The sequence below is a fragment of the Bemisia tabaci genome, chromosome 7 (genome assembly GCF_918797505.1).
Source record: "Bemisia tabaci chromosome 7, PGI_BMITA_v3".
NCBI lineage: Eukaryota > Metazoa > Arthropoda > Insecta > Hemiptera > Aleyrodidae > Bemisia > Bemisia tabaci.
In genome coordinates, this window is record NC_092799.1 from 3,608,816 (window position 1) to 3,634,023 (window position 25,208).

A 25,208-nucleotide genomic window follows, 5' to 3' on the forward strand; every position below is an offset into this window, starting at 1 on the left:
TGGAGTCCCGAAATTAAAAGCTTTCACCAATGCCAAGATATGAATAACGGATAGGATAATGCCAATAATGGAGGGTCTCTTTTTGTCGCTGCTCTTTTGGATCACCCTGTATAGGGCTATTTTCTTAAATATAAGAACTGCTCAAGAAACAACAATGGATACGACTCCAAGAGAGAGAGGGGGCAAGAACGGTCCACTGCTCTGCCGTAATAGCAAAGAGAGCAGTAAGCGTCACATTTTCGAAATCGAGTTTCTTCAAAATTCTTCTTATACCTTTTAGATGAAATCACTGAAATAACTTAAACAGCAAAATTCATCTCATTTTCATTAAAACGAGACACATGTGAAAGCGCATAAGTGCACAAAAAATGACAAAGTCTCAGACAAAACAGCAGTAAGTGACATTATTCCTCCAGAGAGCCAATGAAATCAGTGCTTTCAAGTAAAGTGCCGCCCTCCTCTGCCGATTTCTAACCTGAAAATGTGTTTCTTTTGCGTCCCAAACGCAACCACGAGAACATACAGGAGATAGCACTCACGGCTGTCTTGTCCAACTAGCCTAACATGAGAACGATAGCCCTTTTTATGTAATTGAAATAGAATCGGCGGCTTTTTAATCATCCAAACGATTTCTTAGAGTCTTTTGGGTGATCAATGGCAATTTGACAAAGAACGGAGGCTTCTCTCAATAACATTTTCCGGTCAGACGCTTCTGAGCCCGTTTTCTCAAAACTTCATTTTTGCACTTACTGCTGTCTTCGCTGTCGCGGCAGTTTTGGATCACCTTGTATAGGGTTATTTTCTTCAATGAAAGAAGTGCTCAAGAAACGACTATGAATACTGCCGTGCTAAGGAAAAACGCCGTATAAACCTTTCAGGCGTTGCTAAATTTCGTTTGATGAAACACGAATTTCCTGGTAAACATATGACTAATTCTTCCAAATTTTCAGATAATTTTGCTAGCAATTTCACCTACAGTTTCTGAAAATTTAAAGGAAAAATATTCATAGCTTGCCTCAAAAATAACATTATATCGAAGGAAATCTGGCAACTCTCGATTGTTCATACGGCGTTCTCCCTTAGCGCGGCAGACTGCCGTTAAAAACTGAATTTACGGGGAAACTTGTGAATATTTATTCCCGAACTTTTCAGACAATTTTGTGCGCAATTCAATCTGAAATATCTGAAAATTTCAAAGAGAAATGTGCATCGCTATCGTCAAAAATACATGTTTGATCAAGGGAAATTTGGCAACTCTGGAATATCCTTGCGGCGTTCTCCGTTAGCTCGGCAAAATAGGACTCTAAAAGAGCACTGGAAAAAAAAAACACATTGGATCTAGAGTCCAGACTATTGAAAACATTGACAAGAAAAAATACTCTTGATTGAATCGGATTTTTGCTTGAATCAAAACGAAATCCGCTTGAATTAAGAGGCTTGGTTCTTGATTTAAGCTAGACTCTGATTGAATCAAGAGTACTTTTTCTTGTCGATGTTTTTAAGAGTCTGGACTCTAGATCCAATGTGGTTTTTTTTCCAGTGAGAGAGAGGGGAAGGGTGGTCCACCGCTGGTCTTACGGAAAGCATCTTCGTGCAACTACGTGCAGGCACGGACGATGCCGGCTCGGCTCGGGAGGAATCCGAGTAGAAAGTTGGAAGTTGAATGGCTGAAATTGATGTATTTGTAGGTATCGACGTGGGCGTGAGCGGCAGCGGCGGGGCCAGTCTCAAAACGGCGGCCATTCTAGATCAACAAATTAAGAAGTTCCTTGCGGTGAGGCCCATTTTCACGATGCTCATTGCTCATTGCTCTGCCAACGGTTTGCCGTCTCCTTGTTGCAATGTCTTTTGTCGTCGACGTTGACTTTTCCCACCGCAGTCCTCATGAGTGTCACGCCTGTCGTTTCCCCCCCTCGACCCGACTTGTTTCATCCCCACACGATCTCTTTCTTCGGGGCCGACTCGGCTCCTCGCGAGTGCCTCGCGGACAGAATTCGGAAGAGGAACCGTTTCAACAGGTTAGGAGGTCCAGAGAGAATGAAAGTTAGCATTGAAGAAAGTCAGGGTTGCCACAGTCAGGGAAAATGAAAAAATTAAACACTCAGAAGTGGCCCGAACAAAACAACAAGGTGGAGAAATGGTGCTGGGTCCACACCATTTCGCGGGGAAACAAAGCCAAGAAAAGCCAAAAATTAAAATTAGAGTCAAAATTAAGTTCAAAAAATTTAATTTTGACTCTATTTTTAATTTCTGGCATTTTCTTGGCTTTGTTTCCCCGCGAAATGGTCAGGGAAAACCGAGAAATGTCAGGGAATATTTAAAAGTCAGGGAAAATCTGGAATTGTCGGGGGAAAATTGTTAAGTCACCTCCATTTGCTCTCTAAAATGGGTTTATGGGTCGATCAACAATTTTGCGTAAAAACTATTTCTAATCATGTTTTTTGATCATCCGGAATATCCTCAGTGGAGATGTTGCATGTGAGAGGAATTTGCGATTTGACTATTAATTCTTTTGTGAAAGTTCGCGAAAAACACGATGGTGCCTCTGGTTTTCTCTGAAATCAACTCCCAAGCTCAAAAAAAGCTCTCAAGTTGAGACCAAAATGGAGAGAATATCCCACGCTATCCTGAGAGTCCACCTCTACATCAAGACAAACTCTCCATGCAAAGATAGGGAGCAAATACATTAGCAGGGTTGCCGTGTTTTCAGTTTTAGAGTCCCCAGATAAAGTGGCAACCCTATCGATGTATTTGCTCCCTATCTTTGCATGAGGAGTTTGTCTTGACGTAGAGGTGGACTCTCAGGATAGCGTGGGATATCCCCTTCATTTTGGCCTCAACTTTAAGAGCTTTTTTTGAGCTTAGGAGTTGATTTAGAGAAAACCAGTGGCACTATCGTGTTTCTCGCGAACTTTTACATAAGAATCTTTAGTTAAATCGCAAATTCCTAACACATGCAACATCTCCATTGTCAGGGAATTTCACCAAAATGTGTCAGGGAAATCAGGGAAAAGTCAGGGAATTTAATTTTCTAGATTCGGTGGCTACACTGACAAGTGCGTGACCCCAGATCTCCTCGCACTTTTTGTCCCACGAGACACCCGACTACCACTTTTTCATTTGTTATGGAGAACTCTCTCTAAACGGTCACACACACACATAGAATATTTATAGGGATGAAGATGTATGTCTATGAATATCAAAATAATGGTCATGAACGTGTCGCTTTTTAATTGGCCGCACAAAACAGGCCGTCGTGAAACTTTTACGACCAAGCGTAAACAAAGGAATTGAAGACTCGAGACACTTAACGGAAAGAATTCAGCACGCCTAAATGCACACGCATCATGAAATTCACCATTTGAAGAACGTAGTTATCCATTGAATGAAAATCCAGAGCTATTTTTGGGTCATAATAACATGCTCACTTGAAGAAAGCTGTTAGCTGCATCGATCTTGAGCGAGAGTGTTTGTAACGATACGTTGGGAGTATTTTCCCGTGAAAGGGTCGACATAACACCCATCGACCAATGAAAGCGTTTGTTTACGTAAGGCCGTAAGAGCTCAGTGGCAGCCTAAAACTCGCAGATCAATCATGAAGCGGCATAGCTTTCCTGTGCTAAGAAGATAACATAGGCCATACTTTCCCTACATGAGTGCGCCAGAGTCAGGATTGAATGTAAGAATTTTGAGAGGAGATTTTTGGGGTCGAATATATGTACGAAGTCGCTCCTACACTGCGCTCTGGCGTTCTGCGATTTTCAAACGCCATTCACTTATGCCTATCTTCTCAGAGGTTATCAGGCAACTTACACCGCAACATCCCTTCGTCGGAACGTCCCCCTCGTCGCCTTTTCTCAGGTGGTATTCAATAAACTCTTGAATAAATTCTCGAAAAAAAAAAAACTGGTAAGATTACCAATTTCCCAAAAGAGTATTCCACGCGAGATCAGATTTTTTCAAGAAAAGCAGTTTGAAAACGACTTATCTGCGATGCAGCAGTGAAAATTTTCGGGAAATTATTTGACGACTTTTAAGATCCGTACAATTAAAATTAGGGAAAGAAGAAACTTAAACTGGGCTCATGAACTTCCGAATTCTGTCCGCTTGTGGATCACAACTCGCTCTTTCAAAGTTTTGATTTCCTTGGTTTTGATATTTTGTTTGATTTACATTGTCTTGGCTGAGTCTTACCGCAGTTTTACAGCATGGTACTTAAAATTACTCTCTTCAACTTAATTGTAGTCTTATGTGCGGATCAAAGTTTATCGTAAAAACGAAAACTCTTTTGGGTTTTGTTCATTTTTTTATTTTTAGGAGAAATATTGTTTGATATTTACGTTGAAAGTCACGGTTTAGAACAGTTTTACTTCAATCAACTTTCAACGACACGGTGATAGAATACATTATCTTTTATCTTTAGAAGATAACATCAGAGATGAACAGTTTTCATGAACCAGTGCAAGAATCTTTCAATTTTAATCATTAACGTTCTGATAAGCCTTGACTCGCACAACTAGATAGATGAGCTACGACTTTTTGTCACATTCATAATTTTAATAGAAAAAAAGGAGCTTTTCTTTGAAAGCTTTCATTCAAGCCAACAGCTCACCCCTCTCCCCTTCCACTTTGCTTTAAAGTTAAAAGGGAGTAATCGCGATCTCTCAAAATGCCTTTAACGACATTTTGAGACAACGCAACGGTGTCAAGTGTTCACCCTTTCAAAACTACCTCTGACCAATCAAATTCTAAAATGTGAACATAAAATTTAAGTCATTTTTGCAGGTACGTTTCTAAATCTTTCGCCTCACGAGATACTGCCTCAAATGTTGGGAACAAAAAATCAAAATTCGTAGAACGATTTCAGTGGATTTGATACTGCCGTGCTGAAGAAAAACATCGTGTAAACATTCGCGAGTCGCCAAATTTCCCCCGATAAAATGTTTATTTTTGGAAGAGTTATGAATATTTTCTTTCGAAATTTTCAAACAATAAAGATCTGATTGCTAGTAAAATTCTCTGAAAAATTCTCTGAAAAATATTTTTAGATATGTCCAAAAATTCATATTTTATGAAAGGAAAGTTGGGAACGTCTGGAGGGTAACGCGGCGTTTTTCTATAGCACGACAAAATCAGTGAGTTTTGATTCTTTCGGTTCTCTGTCACATTTTCCTTGAACGGTCTCAAATAAAAATGGTCTACACTTTGCAGCTAGGAACTACGATTTCCGGCTTGTTCATAAGAAACACGTATGTTCACAGGGCAACTAATGGTACATGCGTTGTTTTTAAACTAAGCCAGAAATTGTAGTTCCTAGTTGAATCGATCAGTCAGAAAAGGGCTCAAGCGCCAAAAACCAGCCAAAAACGAGAATCCGAGAATAATGGTAATAACCGTTTTAAGTGATCCCTTATAAATCTCAGAGCTCTAAAATATTAAAGCGATGAATTAATCACATTATTACTTAATCTACGATTTTAAACGGGTTGGTTTTTACATTTTCTACTGGTTTTTTCGCATTTTATATCTGGCGCTTGACCTCTTTTGTAACTGACCGATCCAATTCCAAAATATAGTCCAGAACCATGTCAGTCTAAGGAATTCATCAGCTTCTATGGGTGGATATGAAAGGAAAATAGAGTATCCCAAAAAGTGAGGAAAGTTTATTATGCTCAGTATCGGGCAATCAGACATCACAGCCAGTAATCAGTAATCTACCACCCCCATCCCATTCCACTCTACCTTATAAACTTGAAGGCAGAATGGCAGGTTTCAAAATCAGCTCCTGATTATTGTAGTCGTTTGTTTCATTAACATTCTTTCCATTTCAGCACACTTGGCTTTGCCTCTGACTTCAAATGTGTCTTTGTTTGTTGTGTGGTTTAATTAACTTTACTTGATCAACTGAATTTCTTCCTCCCATCCTTTGCCCTCTTCTTTCGATCGTTTTGCATCTTGGATGGTTTTTTGACGGCCTTCGGTATCATCGCGATTGGACGCACGCGCATTGTATACGCATCTGTATACGAATTCATACCTCCCATCGCACGACGAGAAACGTAACACATGATTTTCTATTTTGTTATTTAGTGAAAAGCTCAGACGATTCATTTTTTCCCCTATTTATAAGGGGTTTTTTCACTCGGTTTTTAAGCGTTTGGGAGGATTCGGAACCCTCAATTGGACATCATTTTGCTATTTGGAACTGCAATTTTCAGCTCACTTTAGAAACAACGCACGTGCCATAAGTTTCCTTACGCAGATGAGTGCGTATACAAATGAGTCAGACATTATAGTTCCTAATTGCAAAATGTAATCCAATTCGTTATTTAGCATTCTCGCCGTTTTTTGGAAATCATTCTTAATGGTGTATTCCTTATTCGATGATATTCTCAAATCATTTTCAAATTGCAAACTTTTTTATAGCAAAAGGTACACATGCTGTTAGTCATTTAATCATCGCGGTTATTTTAAAAACATTATCACCCTCGATGAATGTCTTCGAATTGGCTGATATATCATTTTTAGTAAGCATGCGCAAACTGAAAAACGACTTTTCAGCCCCATGCATTTCTGTCTCTCTCGCTTTGTTTTCGCTCCCACAGTTATCACGCACCTACACATAACACTTTTTTCTTTTTCTCACTGGTTTTAAGTGGTACATTGAAAAGAAAAATTCGCGTACATTTACAGCTCATAATTTAAAAGAAAAATCCAATATTGAGGATTCTCCCCAGTGTTCGAAACTCACCTTTGAGTTTCAGGAGCCATGTGGCCCATCGAGCTCGACTTTAAGGGGCCATTGAATATTTTTTAGGAGCCAAATTGACTTTTTGCCCTTATATCACGGCGCATTTAGTGAAAAGTTAGACTCAAGATGTTGTAGGTGCAGAAATAGTAGCTATAACTCGAGGAGAAGAAAAACTCCAAAAATTACCAAACAGAAAAATTAGGATTTTTAGGGGGGGATTTGGGGTTTTTAGGAGCCACGATGGAGCAGAGCCTTCATTTTTCAGGCGCCATGACCGATTTCTTGGGCGTAATTGGCGCGCTGGCGCCTGCGAGTTTCGAACACTGAATTTCGCCATCCCTGTAACGTAATTTTTCTACCCCCAACTCAAATATAATGTAATTAGCCTGTATGGACTTCTTAGATACTCGTGGACTCCCTTAATACCGCAGTTGGTTAATTACACTTTTAACTTTCCTCAAAGTGATGTCCTTACGAATCAACGAAACATTTAACTTAAATCATAAGACACCAGTTCAACCTTTTTTTTGTATCTTACGCAGGTGCTCTATCTGAGACTATCGAATCCCACCATTGTATTGATTCTCATTTAAAGAGAGATCAATGGAGGGTGAAAACAATTATCGGGAAAACGCGCCTCGGAGTTGTGAGAGGAATTTAACAATACTTCTTCTCCATATAGGATACTAGGAATCCATGAAATAGGCAGAAATTAACTTTTACCCTGCTCGGTACCTCTCGATTTTTCACCATGGCGAAGGAATACTTGGCAGTAGAATGTCCAAAACCTGCAGATTTACGACTCCGATGAGGGAAATTAGGTGAAGTCAGTTTTAGAATTAGCTCTAGGAGTTAATTCTCTTTATGATGCGACCTAAACTGGACGTTAAAGACTGCCTTGCGAACTTTTGGTATGTAAGACGACTCGGTTCATCCATTTATACACTTTATATTATATAAAAAAATAATAGTTATTTTAATAAATTAAGTATATGCCAACTGAAAAATTGTAGAGGCTAATGAACGTGAGATAATTTTCAGACAGAGTGTTGCTGATTTTTTCAACGTTCGTAAATTTCAGTTCAAGACTGATATTTTCGTGGTAGAGAAAATTGCTTATCAATGCGCCAATTTTCCCTCGTGTTCGTAGTAAACACATCTTTATCGCAAAAATACGCATTGTATTACTTAAAAATTGTATTTCGGTCGTGGAATATTTTGAAAAAGAGGGTTTTTTGACGAAGCACCCGAAATTAGCCGAGGAAAGACCTATACAAAGTCAGCGTTAGTCCGGAACTACCCCCTTCCCCCCTTTCGGAACTTCTGTAGGCACCCTGTTATTTCTAGCGAGAAAACTGCGCTATGAAGCCTGCCCATCGGAGACGGCTGCATGGAGCCAACTAAACGAAGAGCAGAAAAGCACGAATCAAGTGCGATAAGCAGTTAACTCAGACACCGACGAGGAACGCCTCTCGAGGAACCAACATACTGCAATACTGCATATGTCTATCTATTAATGACCTGTCTGTTTTTCCTAGAGATTGACCTAGCGCCGGGCGTGTTGGCGGCAGTCTGACTTGTGTGGTTCTTGCGTTTTTTCAGAACCATTTCGAAAGCACATATCTCATAATCACGTAAACGCAAGTTCTAGGAGAGACGTTCTGTTAGATCACGCCGAAGCCCGAAGGCGGAAGAAAATGGTTCACTTCGACGGGACCCACCAGAATTCCATCGGTAAAGATTCCGGGATCGATACGAGTAGCACGTTCACCTCGAGTGAAGACTCTAATTCTGTGCCCAAGGTACCCATCTCTCATACCGTTCACTATCTTACCGTAGTCAACCCTAGCTCCAACCTCTGTCCGTAGTTATACTCGTACATTTCCCCAACTAGCCCAACAGTTACGTTCGAAACACACACTATCCCCAACAAACGGACGTATTTATGCTAAACTGAACTATGTGCAAGTGGAAAGATGTAGAGTCCCTTTATACCCAGAGTTACAACTCGATTATCAGCTGACTGGCAGCCGTCCTTGGCTGGCCATGGAAGCCGAAACGAGTGCACCCAAACGAACGATATTGAGGGATAAGGATCAGGAATCCTGCGATGTCTGTCACACAAAAACAACAACATTAACAAATTGATCAATTAAAATGAGAATGAGATTGTTTTGTGAATAATTTCTTAATCTATTTTCATTTTGGACCTATGAAAATAACAATTTACTGTTGATAAACCACAATTAGGTAATATTTTCATTATTCTTGTTCACATTCGAGGTACCGCCATCTTGGTGCACTCGTTTCGGCCTCCATGAGCGAGAACCAATCAGAATTGGATTTTTTTTTAGGCCACTTTCAGCCCAATCCTGGCCCAACCAAAAGTGAGTTGTCGTAACTCTGGGTATAAAGGGACTCTAGAAAGATGCAGCGGAAAAGTGGAAAGTGCTCGTGGAAGCTGCATAAGAAACAATGTAAAAATGGATATAGTTCTTGTGAGAAAATGGAAAAGCGGGATATCCAATTCAGGGTTTTTTTTTTTTTTTTTTTTTTTTTTTTTTTTTTGGAAAAACAAATGCATAAAGTTAACGCCTGACCTCAAAATAAACTTTTCTACAATGAAACGAAATTGCAAGTGCTGGGTCGCTTATGAACTCTCTCCTCCCCAAAAAGGAGAAGGATTACAATTTGCCTAACACAGTAGCGCAGTGTAGCACCTATATGTGTTTTCGGGTGACGAGAACTTTTAAGACATCCTTTGTACCGACCTATTTGTTGAGTTAAAGAAATTGTAGAACCGCATAATTAAGCCCTCCCTTACTTTGTGACCCCCAGCCTTGCTTAACACAATTTTTTGTTACTTCATGTGGGGATGTTTACAAATCTGAAATAGTTACTCGAGTACGTTCTTTGAGGACTGCGCAAAGGTCTCTATAATATTCAAAAAAAAAAAGAAAAAAAAAGAAATTCATCGCGCTACTAAGGTAACAAAAATTTCATTCATCTGTTCCTCTAAGGCGCACTCTTTACTCTGTTCTATAGTCGTTGTAGACAAAACTGGATGACGAGTATTCGTAGCGCTCAATAATTTCGGGTCCTTTCCTAAACACTTATGCTGTTATAAAATTAAAATGAAACCTAAAACTTTTCATAATACATCAATTATATGTCCTATGAGTATAATCTCCCACCCCCTACCTTATCATAGTCAATTTTATCTCCTTCCCATTTGCTTACCTACAAGGTTTTGGGAGGTCATGTTTATTTCAACTTATATGTGCATATTAGTGACGGAAGTGCTTGGAGAATAAACCCTGTAACGACAATTAAGGGGGGGGGGGGGAGTGGATTGAGGAGAAGTAAGAGTGCTTCATTTTGTTAACTGTGAGAGAATAGCCCAAATATTTAGTGTCATTGAATTCAATCCCTATTATGAATCCATTATAAGAATAAGTATATTTAGAACGTAAACTCATTCCGAAAGGTAGTGGCTGAAAAATTATCTTTTCGACTCGGGACAAAGAACGAACTGAAAATCCCTCCATTAAAACGCATGAATAGCGAATATATTAAGTTGTATTACGCCATCCCTTGTACAGCTGAGCCCCTCCTACTGCTACTAGCGCTTTGCTTTAATTTTAGAGACGCTTGTACAAATAGGCATTCGAGAAATTCAGGAAGCCGTTCTGAAGAAACGGAAAAAAACTTAGTTGCATTGCTTTTATTAGACATATTCAGCTAACACGTTCTTCGTGGTCGACAACTAGTTGATAGACGTTATCGGTCATCATGTCACAGCTGCTGATATCGAGTATTCGATACATGTGTTTTCATTTACTCTCATTGAGAGCATTAGAAGAGGTTACTTGCTTTTCTGGGTCCAATTCTGTTTAATCGCTGTATTTGGTAATGATTGTATCGAATTGGTTTTAAAAAAAAAAAAAAAAAAAAAAAAAAAAAAAAAAAAAAAAAAAAAAGCCTCCTTTAGTGATTTCAATAAAAAATCATCTATTTTTACAACTCTAGCAGTCAAGGAATTGATGTATTTTAATCCTTGTGCTTAAGAGGAGATTGACTCGCATTTATACGGTTTAATAATCGTAGCCTTTGCTGCCTGAGCAGTGAAGTACACGAACAGCGTTCTGAGACAACTGTACAGGCACGAGTGCCCGTCATTTTGCCGTTCGCCTAAATTGAAGGGGCTCTGTTTACTCACGAACTCACCTGTCCCGTAAATTGACATGTTGAGCGCGGTAGCAAAGCATTATGAGTCTAAAACATGGAATTTTTTCCTTTCTCTCGTTATTTTTGTTTTAGGTGACTCCAAAAGAGCTTTATGAAGTAACCAAATAATTTCACGTCAATTTTTTTGTTTAAATTTTTTCCCAGGTACTTTTGCTTGTGTATTTGTCGAAATCTAATTTTAAGAGGGGTGATATTTATTGTAATAGATCGAGAATTATTTCATCGTAGAGGAGAGTGAGTTTAGTTTGTGGCGTGAAATTGCATCTCGATAACCTCAGTTTTACTACACGGAAATTTCTCAGTATAGAAATTGTTATTATTTCCACATATTTTCTTAAGAGTTAAAAATAATTCATCATGAAGCTCCATGGCTTCAAATCGGCGTTTTTCTTTCATCAACACTTGACATTAGACATGTTTCGGATCAATCACGGCTCCTTCTTCATACACGGCGCGAAACGCAATTGATGCTAAAAATATTTTCAATTAACACCAAAACCCATTTTATTTGAATTTTATTTTTTATGATTTTTCAACGTGTGAAGGAACACTGATCTTAAAGCGTTTATAAACTCGATTAAGTTGTAAGTAGGGCAGCTTTGATGAATACGCCCACAACTTCACCCAAATTAAAAACGAGAAAAAAGAGTAGGAAGGTCAAAACGTGTGAGTAGTACGGTAGTAGTAGAATAAGTAGAGTTCGTAATATTAAGGTGCCGCGCTTAGCACCTCTGTCAAAGACGCAGAGCTCCATCTTTGCAGTTTAATTAATTCAATCAAATGAGTTTGAGACCCTGAGAGTTGTTTTTTTTCCTGTTTATTCGGATTCTTTCAAAATGAGTTTGTCGTGAAACCAGGACCTTGAATTAGAAGGACAGTCTCTGTTTATATTAAGTGACGGGTAATAGGGTATCGCCGCGCTGGACGAATATTGAGCCCTGCATCGGAAGTGACGGGAAATAGTGCGCTAAAATGAACTATTGGGACTAAGGTCACTCGACCAGTTTCCAATTGGACTTATTTCTGCCAAACGGTACTGTGTTCATTAAGGCATGAGCCCTGAGACCCATCAGAATGTACGCATAAAAGGGCTCACATCATTTAATGCACATAGTTCCGTTTGGCAGAAGTACGTCCATTTTAAGAACGTTACAGATAGGAAGGTTAAAGAGGCTACTCTTCATACCAAACAGAAATATGTGTAATTGAAGGGATCGGAACTAGATGGGCCTAATTGCATTTGAGCCTTGCAAAACTGGAAAATGGTTGCTAATATTCTCCCTTTTTTTCTTCTCTTTCTTTTGAATTTTTGCTGTGATTCGAAGAAAATTCTCTGATAATTCTAATTACCTAATAAGTATGAACCTGCCAACGATTGAAAAAACAAGACGTCGAGGGATATTCGGACCGTGGTAAGCAGAAAGGAACCAAGCCACATCAGCTATTGCCAATTAATTTAACTGGGCAATTTAACTTTTATAATGAAACCGGTTGTGCGGATTTTTGTGCAAATTTCAGTATATTTTCTGCACAGTACGAAGCAAATTCCTTAAAATTTTCAAAAGAATCCGTATAAACGTGCTCTCTTAAAAAATTAAATTTACCAGTTTTTCGCAGCAATTTTCCTTCCCTCGGCCAATAATTAGTACTGATGCAAATCCAAAATCTATCACAAAAACCCCGTTCTGTCAGATTACTCAATTGACTTTTGAGGCTATTTTTATGTTTTGAACCAGTCGATATCGATACAATCTCACCCGTTTGATGTATCGAATACGATCTATACATCCAGACCTCACTTGCGGCTCTCTCGATGAGACGATAGGTAGGCAACTCGGGTTGCACGTAGTTCCGGGCATCTCCATAATTAAATCAGTGAGAACGAAAACACACCAATTTGGAAAAATGATAAGAATCAAGACACACACGAAACCGAACAGTAAATGAAGAAATTAGTCTAAGAAAGAGATTTTTTGTGCCGAAAATTCAAGCACTGAAGTGCATTTTGAAGGTCCAAGTTGGAACAGATGCACTAACTTCAATGACTTTCATAAAAATTGACCGTCTTTTATGAAAATTGAGCAATTTTGAGTTGGTGTGTTTTCGAACTCACTGATTCAATTTTGCGGGCTCCATGAATTTCATGCAATTTCACATGAAATCACTAGAAGCATCATCTCGAACTTTGCAGGAAGGCGTTCGATTCAGCGTTACTGTACATTTTAGGGGCGAGTGGGTGGAAAGAACCCGTAAATTCGCAGCGTAACGTAATTTACGTCGGGTCCTTGAGCGTCACGAATCCCAAATCGTTCAGAAATATTGGCATTCCGCCTGAATCCTGATTTTTGTGAACTTGAATTTTGACGAATGTAACTTCACAAAAATTAGCTCGATAAAAAAATCTGATTGGACGGCGGCCGACTTTTCTCAAATCTTGATTTTACGACCGATCCTTCCTCAAATCCTGATGAAATCGGGATTAAATCCTGATGACATTCCCCTTTAATGGTAAAATACGCCTATTTCATGCCACAACATGGCAACGTCGGGGGGCATCCACGTTTTTCCGCCCGCGGATCGTAGTAGCTCGGAGCCGATCGGCACGGCGCACAGTGGATTAAGCCAATCAGAGCCGATCGGCTTCGATCTACTACTACGATTCGCGGGCGGAAAAACGTGGATGCCCCAGATCAGGATGATCAGGATTTGAGGAAAAGTCGGTCGTAAAATCAGGATTTGAGAAAAGTCGGCCGTCCAATCAGATTCTTTTATCGAGCTAATTTTTGTGAAGTTACATTCGTCAAAATTCAAATTCGCAAAAATCAGGATTCAATCAGGATGTGGACAAATTATGAAATCAGGATTCAGCAGTCAAAAATCAGGATTTCATTAGAATTTCCCAAAATGATAAAAAAAACTAGACACCCTGAGAAATTTTTGACTAAAACTGCAAATTTCGATGTTTATTTCGTCACATTTTAAATTTCAAGGGGTGCTTTAAGAAGGAAATTTTACGAGGAAACCAATAGAACCGCTTTTAGAACCTCATAAGTTCGTATAAACGGAGTTATGAGCTTTGAAAGTTTCCAAATTTTGTCCGACCGGACTGCTCCTAAGTATTCTGCCGTGCTAAGGAAGAACGCCGTATGAACATTCGAGAGATGCCAAATTTCCGTGGATAAAATGAATATTTTTTTAGGAAAATTATGAATAGTTTTCCTTGCAGTTTTCATACACTTTAGATCAAATTACAAACAAAATTATCTGAAAAATCCGAAGAAAAATATTCTTAGGTTTACCGGGAAATTCGTGTTCTAGAAATAGACATTTGGCAACGCCTGAAGGCTCTTACGGCGTTTTTTCTTAGCATGGCAGTATTGACTCGATCCACTGTGCGACGTCGAGTGGACGACGTCGACGTCGGTTCAGTGGCACGGGGACTGCAATGCAGCACACGGCTCGCGGCTCGCGGCACACTTCGCACGCCGAGCAACCCCTCCCCCCCATCCCCCCGCCCCCACCCCCTCCGTTCCCCGGCCGAGGCCCCGGCGAGCGGGAAAATCGAAATCGGGTCGCTCGCTCCCTCCGCGTCCAACCCCGAACCTCACCGCTGCGAACCCCCGCCCCCCTCTCCCCACGGGGGACGGATCGGCCCCTGTGCCAGCAGTCGCCACGCGTGTTCATCCCTCACGCATCCATCTCCGTCAGGGTTAGTGGAACGCAGGGATGCTCTTTCGCCAGCATCCCAATCAAACCTAGAGTCCCTTTATACTGAGAGTCAAGACAATGCGAATCCATTTCTGATTGGTTAACCGGATTTTAGGCCTTCACAGTGTCACAAACGGGAATAAAGATTACATTTTCACCAATTGCAAAGATTATAATCTGGAATGGACCGAGGAATTTCGGGTTCGACAAGGAACAAACGGAATGAGAGAAGGAACGGAGAAAGGACTTTAAGAATGAGCCGATCAAAGATTACGAAAAACGTTCAATTTGTGTAATCTTTATTCCCGTTTGTGACTCCATGAGGGGCGTTGTCTTGACTCTCAGTATAAAAGGACTCTAATCAAACCCAAGCAGCGGTAGATTCTTTGCAGAGGGAGGGGGAGTAAGGTATAGTAGGTGTCTAGCATCAGGATTTTCCCGATTCTATCAGGATTTAAGGTCAGTTAGGATTTAATCCCGATTTCGTCAGGATTTGAGGGGAAATCGGTCGTAAAATTAGGATTTGAGAAAAGTCGGCCGTCCGATCGGATTTTTTTATCGAGCTATTTTTGTGAAGTTACAGTCGCCTTTCGTGAAGAGATTTTTTCTCCGCAAAAAATCGGGATTTGGAAAAATTATGAAATCAAGATTTGGCAGTCAAAAATCAGGATTTCATCAGGATTTTCCAAAATGTAAAAAAAAACTAGACACCCTGGGTAGTGGTAAAGGTGATTTCCGACGCAAGTAGACTTGTGAGTGAAGATAATAAAAATCAGGGTTGTCACAGTCAGGAGATTGCCAAAAAAAAGCGACTGCAATATTTTAACGTAGATTTCACAACAGATAAATGCTTCTTTAACCACTATTGTAAGCTAATGGACCACTAGACAAGGTACGAATTTCAGCATCCTCGTTCATGTTTCTTCACCAAAATTTCACGTGAAGCACGACGCGCACAACGAAAATTACTGAAACCAACTCCTAACGGAGATATTAACGTTTTTATTTCACATAGGCTACGAGGAATTTGAACTGCCCGCTCACAAGAAACTCAAAGCTCTACGCGAGTCAAATCGTGCACTGCAACGGTTTCAGCAAGCTTCTCAATCGAGCAATGTTCATTTTCCACCATGAGTTGTTCAAACTATAAGCAATTTGCTACAGCTGAGCCAAAGCGTCAAGATTGAGGTTGCCAGATTTTTATATCGCAGAGACTGTCATGATAACGTTTAGCGCGCGATGTGAGTCACGTAGAGCATTGAGTTTTAAAGGCGAGAGGTTTGAATTCACGCATCAAGAATCATTAAATATCTTCGTAAGAAGTTGATTTCGGTAATTTTCGCTGTGCGCATCGTGTCTTACGTGAAATTTTGGTAAAGAAACAAGTATCCTAAGGCTTAAATTCGAACCTTGTCTAGTGGTCCATTCAACCACGGCGGTCGTTAAAGTAGCATTTTTTTGTTGTAAAATCTACATTGAAGCATTGCAGGCACTTTTTTTAGCAGTTGAATTGTTAAATCAGCTTTCCGTGTGAGTATATTTAAGTATGCCTGCTTTTCGCGAAAAATCCGGCCCTCTCTTGTTGCACCGCAATATTCCGACCCAACTCACGTCCGCCGAGTGCCCTCCGTTTCAAACGTCGCACAGTGCAAAGAGTCAATCGGAGAAGTCGGACAATACTTGGAAACTTTGTAAGCCTATATCTTCTTAAATATGAAGTGGAGAAGTTTGAAAGTGCTTTTACTAGTTTTCTTACCAAATTTTCTCTCTGAAACACCCCTTTAAATTGGAATTGTGATGAAATAAACATCAAAGTGTGCAATTTCAGTCAAAAATTTCATATCCGACCTCTTGCCTTGACTCGACGTTTCCACTGTGCGTTGATGGCGCGACTCGTGAACTTGCTGTCTCCCGAACCAAATCCGGATCCTTCATTCCGGATTATCTTCCGGAACCTGATATTATAACAAGCCTCGTCATCGATACAAAATTTCATGTAACCATTGCATTTTACTATACCACACGTTTCGCTTTAAAATGTATCGAGAAGACGCATTCTCGGCATTTTACCAGTAGATGCGTTTCATCCACTTCAGCGGCTATCGCTTTCCGACCCTCTTTAAATTCAAGGTGAAACCACGCGAATACAAAATGTACATATATCCATGGATGAAATTGAACAGTGAAATCCAGCTCGAATTTTTCTTTTAGCTTTTTAATCTGAGATCGAGTTATTGTTAGACATTTCTAATGTTTGTGATTAAAATTTGCTTTTTGACGTGATAATTCAGTATTTTGCTCGAAACGAATCTCATGATCACTATTTTACCATGACATTAGATGTTTCGAGCGAGTTTGGACTTAAGGATTTGTTCGGTCAATATCGAGGTTTTATTAATATTTTGGCGGTCTAGACATGTATGAGAACATTCGGAGCCCACAGAAATTAGGAACACGATTCAAAATTGGACGTATTTCTACCGAACGGAACTAAGTGCATTGAGACATGAGCCCTGAGATCCATAAGAATATTTGCATAACAGGGCTCACGTAAAAATGCACAAAGTTCCGTTTGACAGAAATACATCCAATTGAGATTATACATGGTGACAAATTCTAGAGAAGTCAGGGAAAATTTGGAATTGTCGGTAACTTTTTCTTAACAGTAAAAATTCAGGTAATTTTGATTTTCAACGTTGAATTTTCTCGCTTTGTCGAAGTTTTTATCAGCTCAGATCGCATTCATTCGCTCTATCGTCGTAGCGCAATTTTCGCGATGTTTACGCTGTCATATCAAGGAAAAATACCGTATGAACTTGCGAAAGTCGCAATTTTTTTTTTTCAATAAAATATAAATTTTCTTGGATTCTCGTGAATATTTCTCTTCCAACTTTTCAGAGAATTTTATCCGCAATTTGATCTAAAGTATTTAAAAATGTCGGGACAAAATAGTCATAACTTTTTTCAAAAATAAAAACTTTAATCGGTTGATAGTTGAAACGCTGGATACCGAAAGGGCACTTCTCGAGTACGATGTCTCAGAGCCAAAGCGTGGCGTGAATAACCGATAATCGACATTTCCCCATTTGAAGCTATAGTGAAGAATCGATTATTACTAGCTGTTCGTTACGAACACCCTGTTTATCGATTCTTTTCCATAGGTTTAAATGGCAGATCAATTGATGTATCGCAAAGCACGCCACGCCACTGCAACACTTACGTACGTTTCATCCACTTTGATGATAGAAAATGTTTGTAATTTGTCGAAACTTCTACGGAATATATTCCTCATCATTTTACAATGCTCCAGATGAAAAATATTAGAAAATCCACCCTGCTATTTTCTCTCTTGAATATTAATTAGCCATGAAGATTCAGATAAATCGCAACCGAGAAATGTCATTTCTACGCCTAAAGCCTGAACTGGCAACATCCAATGCTCTATACGACGTTTTTTCATATCTTCGTATGTTTAGCTAATTTAGAAAAATTCCTCGTTAACTTTTTTGAAATTTCAGGAAAAATTCAGATAATGGGCCGCTGGACAAGGTACGAATTTAAGTATTCCGATACATGTTTCTTAATTAAAATTTTACGTAAAACACGATTCTTGCATCGAAAATTGCTGAAAGCAACTCCTAATCAAGATATCAACGTTTTTATTTTACATTGGTCACGGGAATTTTGAATTGCCTGGTCGCAAGAAACGCAATTCTCTACGTGAGTCAAATCGCGCCTCATTACAGTTTTTGCAAGCTCCTCAATCGAGCATCGTACCTTTCCCACACTTTATCGCTCAAAGTGTAAACAATTTGCTATAGCTGAGCCAAAGCGTCAAGATTGAGGTTGCCAGATTTTCTTATCGCAGAGGTTGTCATGGTAAAGTTAAGTGTGCGATTTGACTCACTTAGACTATTGTGCTTTCGTGAGCGGGAGGGTTGAATTCACGCGTCGAAAAACATTATATATTTTAGTTAGGAGTTAATTTCAGTAATTTCCGTCGCGCAAATTGTATTCTTCGTGAAATTTTGGTTAGAACACATGTCGTCGTTTTCCTCACGAAAGAACGTAACTACATTTCAATGTTGCCAAATTTCCTTTCGTAAATTGCATTTTAACCAGAAAAGTATTGGGCATTTCTAACTGAAAATTTCACTGATTTTTCTTCCGATTTCATGCAAAAATGAGACAAATTTGGATAAAAATTGCACACTTACATTTTTGTAAAATAAATTAATTGTTGGAGTCAATTTGGCAACCTTGGATTGGAGTTACATTCCTTCGTGCGGGAGACGACGATGTATCAGAATGCTTAACTTGTACCTTGTCTAGTGGTCCATTTTCGGTTGGAATCCTCGCCAAGTCAAGAAAATGCGAATAAATTTCAAAATAAAAGGAAACTTGTCACCGTGTAACCGAAAGCTTGTCCTCATGTACTCGGAGCCAAGGAATCGGCGACCAAAGGCACCACCCTTGGAAACAGAATCGACCCCCATCCCCCTTGTTCTCTCATCCGAGCGTCTTTTGAACCGTGGCCAATGCATCGGTTGTGTTTTCACGCATTCTATCATCACTGCATTTAAGTTGATAGTGCTGCATTGCGCCGAGTTTCGGACTCTCCTCTGTCCCTTGCATTTGTGTTCCCCGTCCTGCATGATTTTTCGCTGTTAGCTCTGCTTTCTGTGTCTCTTGTGCCTGTTCTCGTGTTTCTGTGATTGATCCTTCGTTTGTTAATGGATTGTTCTCTCCGATTTTGAACCGGATCTGTTTCCCCTCGTGACTGTCCAAGTTTTACCCTGTTTGATTCGTTCCTTCTAACGATGTGCTATTCTAGGAGATATCTGTAAGTGTGCCCTTTTCTCTGAATCCTACTCGTTAAATAGTCTACTGTTGCGAATTTAATTAAAACTGGGCGTATTTTTGCGAAGAAAAACCTAGTGCAAATAAACCATAAAGAACTAAGGTTTGTGAAGCCTAGATGCATACTTCCTTTTTGACGTTACGATTTCAATTGAACGTTACGAGAAGTTGAGGTCTGCAAGTATAACAATGAAACAAATAATTGTGAACAGGGAAGATTCAACTCAATAATTCAACTAAAGTCGTAGTTTCAACTGAAGTCGCGCTTTATTTCCTAAATTTTAGATAATAAGAAAAAAAACGAAAATTCCATCAATTTTGCAGTTTTTCCTCACTTATGTAAATGTTCCGAAACTGATTAGTGTGAAATTAATAATCATTTTATTCATTTATAAAGATACTCCTCCTATACCTTCATAGTTTCGTTTGCACTTATCCTTCGATTAGGTATCAATATCGAAAGAAATGTGCGAATGAAACTTAGGAGGCTGAATAATTTTGTTAGTATTTTTTTAAATATATCGAGAATTATTTTTAAAATAAAATTTTGCGAGGATAGCATTTTGCGCGATGAAAATTTTTAATTTCAACTCTTTAGCGAGGTATCAGCGTTTTCAGTCTGCATTAGTACACGTTAATAGATAATCAAGAGCCCTTAAACACTCGTCAACTCGCGAGATCCAATGACGGGTGTAATCAAACGCCTTCAATTGAGTAGTTCTGCAATCTCAGCTACTCCCGAGTTCGAATAGTTGTATCACCATAAATATCTCGTTTCCTATCTGTTGGTGGGTTCAAAATTCTAGGGGCATCTAATGTCCACCATTCACATTAACTTTTCACTCGGTCTTAATTTGATTAAAAATAAATTCATGTTATCATTTCAAGTTACTCGATGGGTCTAACTTTTTGCTCGCGGATTTAAGGATCGCAAGAAGAATATTCGACTTTATTATTTTTTTTTATTTCTTTATTTTTTATTTATTTATTTTCAAGTATTCTTATTCTGTTCACAGTTTTAAAGCCATCGACGTATGTTCATTTATTTTTGTCTCATCTTCTAGAATGGCACAACGTTGTACGTTTTCGTATTTCAAACTTAATTTTGTCGATTTTCTCAGTCAAACAGGTAGTATTCGACAAAATCTTTCGTCCTTTGAAAAACAAGGAGTCTCTTGCGGTAGTCACAGAATCAGATTTTGACAGTAAAACTCATGGATTAGACATAAATATTAAGATTCTTCTAAACATCAAGTTTCTCGGTTTTATAGTACTCGAAGTAATACCCCTAAAGGAATTTATTTAAAGGTGTCAACAATGAGCTATTTATATTATAAAGCAAGCCTCTGTCGTGCGTAGAATCAAATATATGTATTTGCGATGAATTTAAAAGGAGATAATTTTAGTACCTTTGCCAATTTGCGAGAAATACTGCTGGTTATCCATCGCTGTAATGAGTACCATGGGTTTTTAACGTTGCTATTGTCAGTCAGTGATGTTGATGCTCTCGTTGGGACCAGTTACATTATTTTCATTACTGATAAAAACAAGGTGGACAAATTCTTTGCAAGTACTACTACCGCAAATGGCTGCTTTCACCTATTTTTTTCTTAAGCGATATCCTTGTTAATAAAAACTTGGTGTTTAATTATTTTTTTAGCTAGTCAAAATACGATTCTGTAACATGCCCAACTGACCTTTCCATTTTTCTCTATGAAGGAAGTTTAGTACAACAAAATCAGTATTAATTGAGTTATTGTCTTTAGTCATGATTTACAGCTCTGGAAATGTTTAGTCTCGTAATTCTCAGAATATTGCTTCATCCCTAGTTCAGGAAAAATTTACGAAAATTTTCATTGCGTCAAACATGTTTGGAAAATTAAAATGGTATCTGAAATCTGACGTATATTATGACTGAGACGTATGGCCTGCAAAATATGACGGTCTGTAAAGATAATACGTATGACGTATATTATAACTAAGATGTATGACCTATATAAATAAGACGGTCTGTAAAGAGAAAGCTCGGTATTCATGGACTCTAGTTTGACGGTAAGAAGTCAGTCGGGAAAGGTCTTACTCCGCCGAAAAGCTTGGCAGGTGGACCCAAAATTCTCGGTCCCGGCCGTCAGAAGCTCAGCATAGTACACCGAGCTTTCGGTACTTTTGCCGAATTTGGATGGTCGAGACGGAGAATATCGTATCTAGCTATCAAGCTTTCCTGCCGGATGATCATTGAAATAGACAAAAAAAATCGATAGACAAATAAGTGAAAGGGAAAATGGAGCTATCCTATTGATGGAAACGCGTGCTTTCAACCGATCTTAAGGAGGAAATGATAAAGTAACCACACTGCCGTGCTAAGGAAGAACGCCGTTTGAAAATTCGAGAGTTGCCAAATTCATCCGTATACAACATATATTTTTAAGAAAGGTTGTACATATTGTTCCTTGAAATTTTCACATATTTTAGATAAAATTGCGAACAAAATTGTCCGAAAATTTTAAAGATAAATATTCACAATGTTCCCAGTAAATTCGTTTTTCACGAAGGAAATAAAGCAAAGTCTAAAGGCTCATACGGCGTTTTTCCCTAGCTAGGCAGCACAGGACCTCTCGTGGGTTGCCGTTTATCATCTCCTTTGTCAATTGCCACCACTCGCTTCCACCAATAGGATTCCCTCTTTTTGCTGGATGCGCGGAAGTGAGAAATAGGTGTGGGTTGAGGGGCGGGAAAAGGTGAAGCTACTCGGGTGGGTGGGTGAGCGGTGTAATGAAGGTGGTGTTGATGGTGGTTTGTAGAACCCGCTCTCGTGGCAGCAGAGCAGCGACGGGAGCCGGCTCATCGGGCACATGATCCTGAAGAAGACGCTCAAGGAAGGCAGCGGCTCCTCCTCCAGCGCGGCCATCCTCGGCCTCAAGGTCCACGGCGGGAAGCTCCTCGAGAACGGACGCGTCGGCGCCGTCATCGAGAAGGTCAAGCCCGGCAGCACCGCCGACGTCGAGGGACACCTCAAACCAGGTGAGCAACCCCCGGGCCGCGCTCGCTCCCTCCCAAACCCCTCGCAATCCCCCACGCCGAAAAATCCGTTGCAAATTTGTCCATGCTCATTTCCTGATTTTCCCCTCATTTTCAGGACCGCATTCCCTCGTGAGAAATCAAAGATTGCCAGATTATTTGGGGGAAGGGGGGGGGGGTTTACTCTCCAGCAGCCTGATTGTTGAAACTTTAACTGGCTATGTCGGCAAGATAAGGCAAGACATAGCCCTGTCTGCGCCACGTAATAAATCGATTTTCGATTCTTGCAGGGTTGCCACGGTCAGGGAAAACCGGGAAATGTCAGGGAAAATGACGAAAATGTCAGGGAAAATTTCTTTAATCACCTTCATTTGCTTTCTACAATGGGTTTAAGTTTTCGAACAACAAATGCCTGAAAACTTTTTTCAATTGGACGTATTTCTATCAAACGGATTTAAGCGCCATAGGGGGAGGAAGGGAGAGGGGGGCTTGGATTGGCGGGTTTTGTGAAACGCGATGCTAGTCCGCCCTATACTCGCAATGCTTTTCAATGGCGCTTAGTTCCGTTTGACAGAACGCGCTATCCGGGATCCTACAATCCTCAAAAGGAACTCAATTTGGCGCTTAGTTCTGTTTCACAGAAATACGTCCAATTATACCTTACATGGATCATCAGGGAATGAGCTCTTGAAAATCAGGGAAAAATCAATAAATGAGAATGGTCGAGAATTCTAGATACCATGCATTAATGAGATGATTCTTACGCGTTAAAAAAAAAAGAATTAGGACCTTGCCGGGAAAAGGCCCTTTCGAAAAATTGCGCTCGGGAAAAATGCTTTTGAAATTTTCATTGTACATACTCTCTGGTCCCTGGCGATGACTTACACAAGATATTGAATTCCGCAAGCTCCAATGAATGTTACCGTCAGTGACCAGAAAGTAATAGGTATCAGGAACCTCATATGCATTTTTCTCAAACGCGATTTTCCGCTATGGACCCATTTTCTGGACCTCTCCTCAATTACAAATTATTTTCACTTTCTGCATTGAATTTCGTCCAGAAGAGTATTTGAATATACTTCAAAACACCAGTTAGGCAACCTGTAACACATGGATTATGATTCTTAGCAACCACGAAAACGGGGAATTCAATTTTGTACGGGAAAACTATGAACAAATATGGAATTCAGGAAAATGCCTGAAAAACACAGGGGATCCTGGCGCATTTAGTGATCACAGTTTAAAAGTTTAAGATTTGACTGCTTGAATCATTTCATAGCTTAGTTCTAATTTTGTTCTACCCTTTCAACCCTAGTAAAAACGTAGGAAATTAGGACCTTTAAAAACACTATGTACACTCGTTAATGTCGTTTTGATTGCATACCTTCTGAATTGAAGGAGCTTTATTGCGCACCAATGATTCTTTTCATTGTGTATGCATACCTTTGATATTCAGTACATAATTTCCCCAACTTAAGACGCTGTAAATTAAGTGCTCGTCCAATTTAAATAAGTATTTTGAATTTGGGTCTGAAAGACTCTAAGGCCTGTGGCCAATATTGACATACCTACTTTGAATAGGAACTCTGGATATTATTCAACTAGCTGAGGTTAAGAATCAACTAAACTTCCTCCATAAATGGGTACATAATGTGACTCTAATATTTCAATTATTTTTTTCCCCCAAAATGATTTGTGTCCTTGATACTTTATAATATGTTCTGAACGAAATTAATCCTGGGTTTACCTAAAATTCTCTCGATTTTGAAAAATGACCGCCACCTTAACTTACCTTGATAATATCTGTGTTGAAATCTGCAAAATCATCCGATTTCTAGTCTTTTATCTTTGTAGAACGAAATCTTACCAAATTTACTTTTTTTGCCTTTTATTAGATGTTGTTAAACCATTGACCGGCTGTAATTTGTCAATCTTGCACTCATGTAAGTGTCATGTATGTTCCAGGTGATGAAGTAATTGAATGGAACGGCCGACCTCTTCAGGGTAAAACCTATCAAGATGTCTATGAAATAATCGCTGAGTCGCGACAAGAACCACAAGTAGAATTGATAGTCTCCAGGAATCTACAGAAAGGACGTCCAGGACCATGGAAGCAACAAATGTCCTACTCAGGTCAGCATAAATCTTTGAATCCTTTCTTTGAATCATAGGTTTTAGATAGGTAAGTAGTATTCAAAAAATGGTACCTACTTTTTTTACATCATTGAATCTATTTCTTCCTCGCACTGGCGACATATTAGAAAAAAATATTATAATAGCCCTGCTGTTTTGGGAAGCAAGGACTGTTGACCCTGCATTCTCTAAAGATTCGAAGTTTTGATAATCTATCATCGTCTGCCTCTTCTGCGCACTGCGCAGTTTTGAAATTTTTCAAAAATAATTGTGGTTTTTTGGTTTGATTTTGCTCTCTTTAGTGTACATCTCAAGGTGATCTGTCCCAGATCTTGGGCAAGATTGAAGTGGCGGGCAACATATTGCATCAATTAAGTAAAGAATCGTCGCAGATTTCGAATTTTTAGCCGTAAAAGCAACCACAGCTCTTGCACACGAGTTTAAAAATTATTTGCAATGAAACAAGTAGCAAAATTTAGAGTAATAAAAG

At 39.4% G+C, this 25,208-nt stretch overlaps 1 protein-coding gene across 10 annotated transcripts in view; it reads left to right on the forward strand.

Moving 5' to 3' along the window:
• The window catches only part of Rim (Rab3 interacting molecule), a 137,766-nt gene that overhangs the window by 65,523 nt on the left and 47,035 nt on the right, over window positions 1-25,208 (forward strand). For 8 of the 10 annotated variants that reach the window (XM_072302882.1, XM_072302879.1, XM_072302881.1 and 5 more), the window contains 3 exons: window positions 8,354-8,553; window positions 22,369-22,588; window positions 24,551-24,718. The exons of 1 other annotated variant lie outside the window; for it this stretch is intronic. In XM_072302882.1, coding sequence (XP_072158983.1) covers window positions 8,354-8,553; window positions 22,369-22,588; window positions 24,551-24,718 — 588 coding nt within the window. Of the gene's footprint in view, window positions 1-1,688; window positions 1,775-8,353; window positions 8,554-22,368; window positions 22,589-24,550; window positions 24,719-25,208 lie in introns of all 10 variants that reach the window. One more of the 10 variants, XM_072302884.1, reaches the window with a different exon arrangement.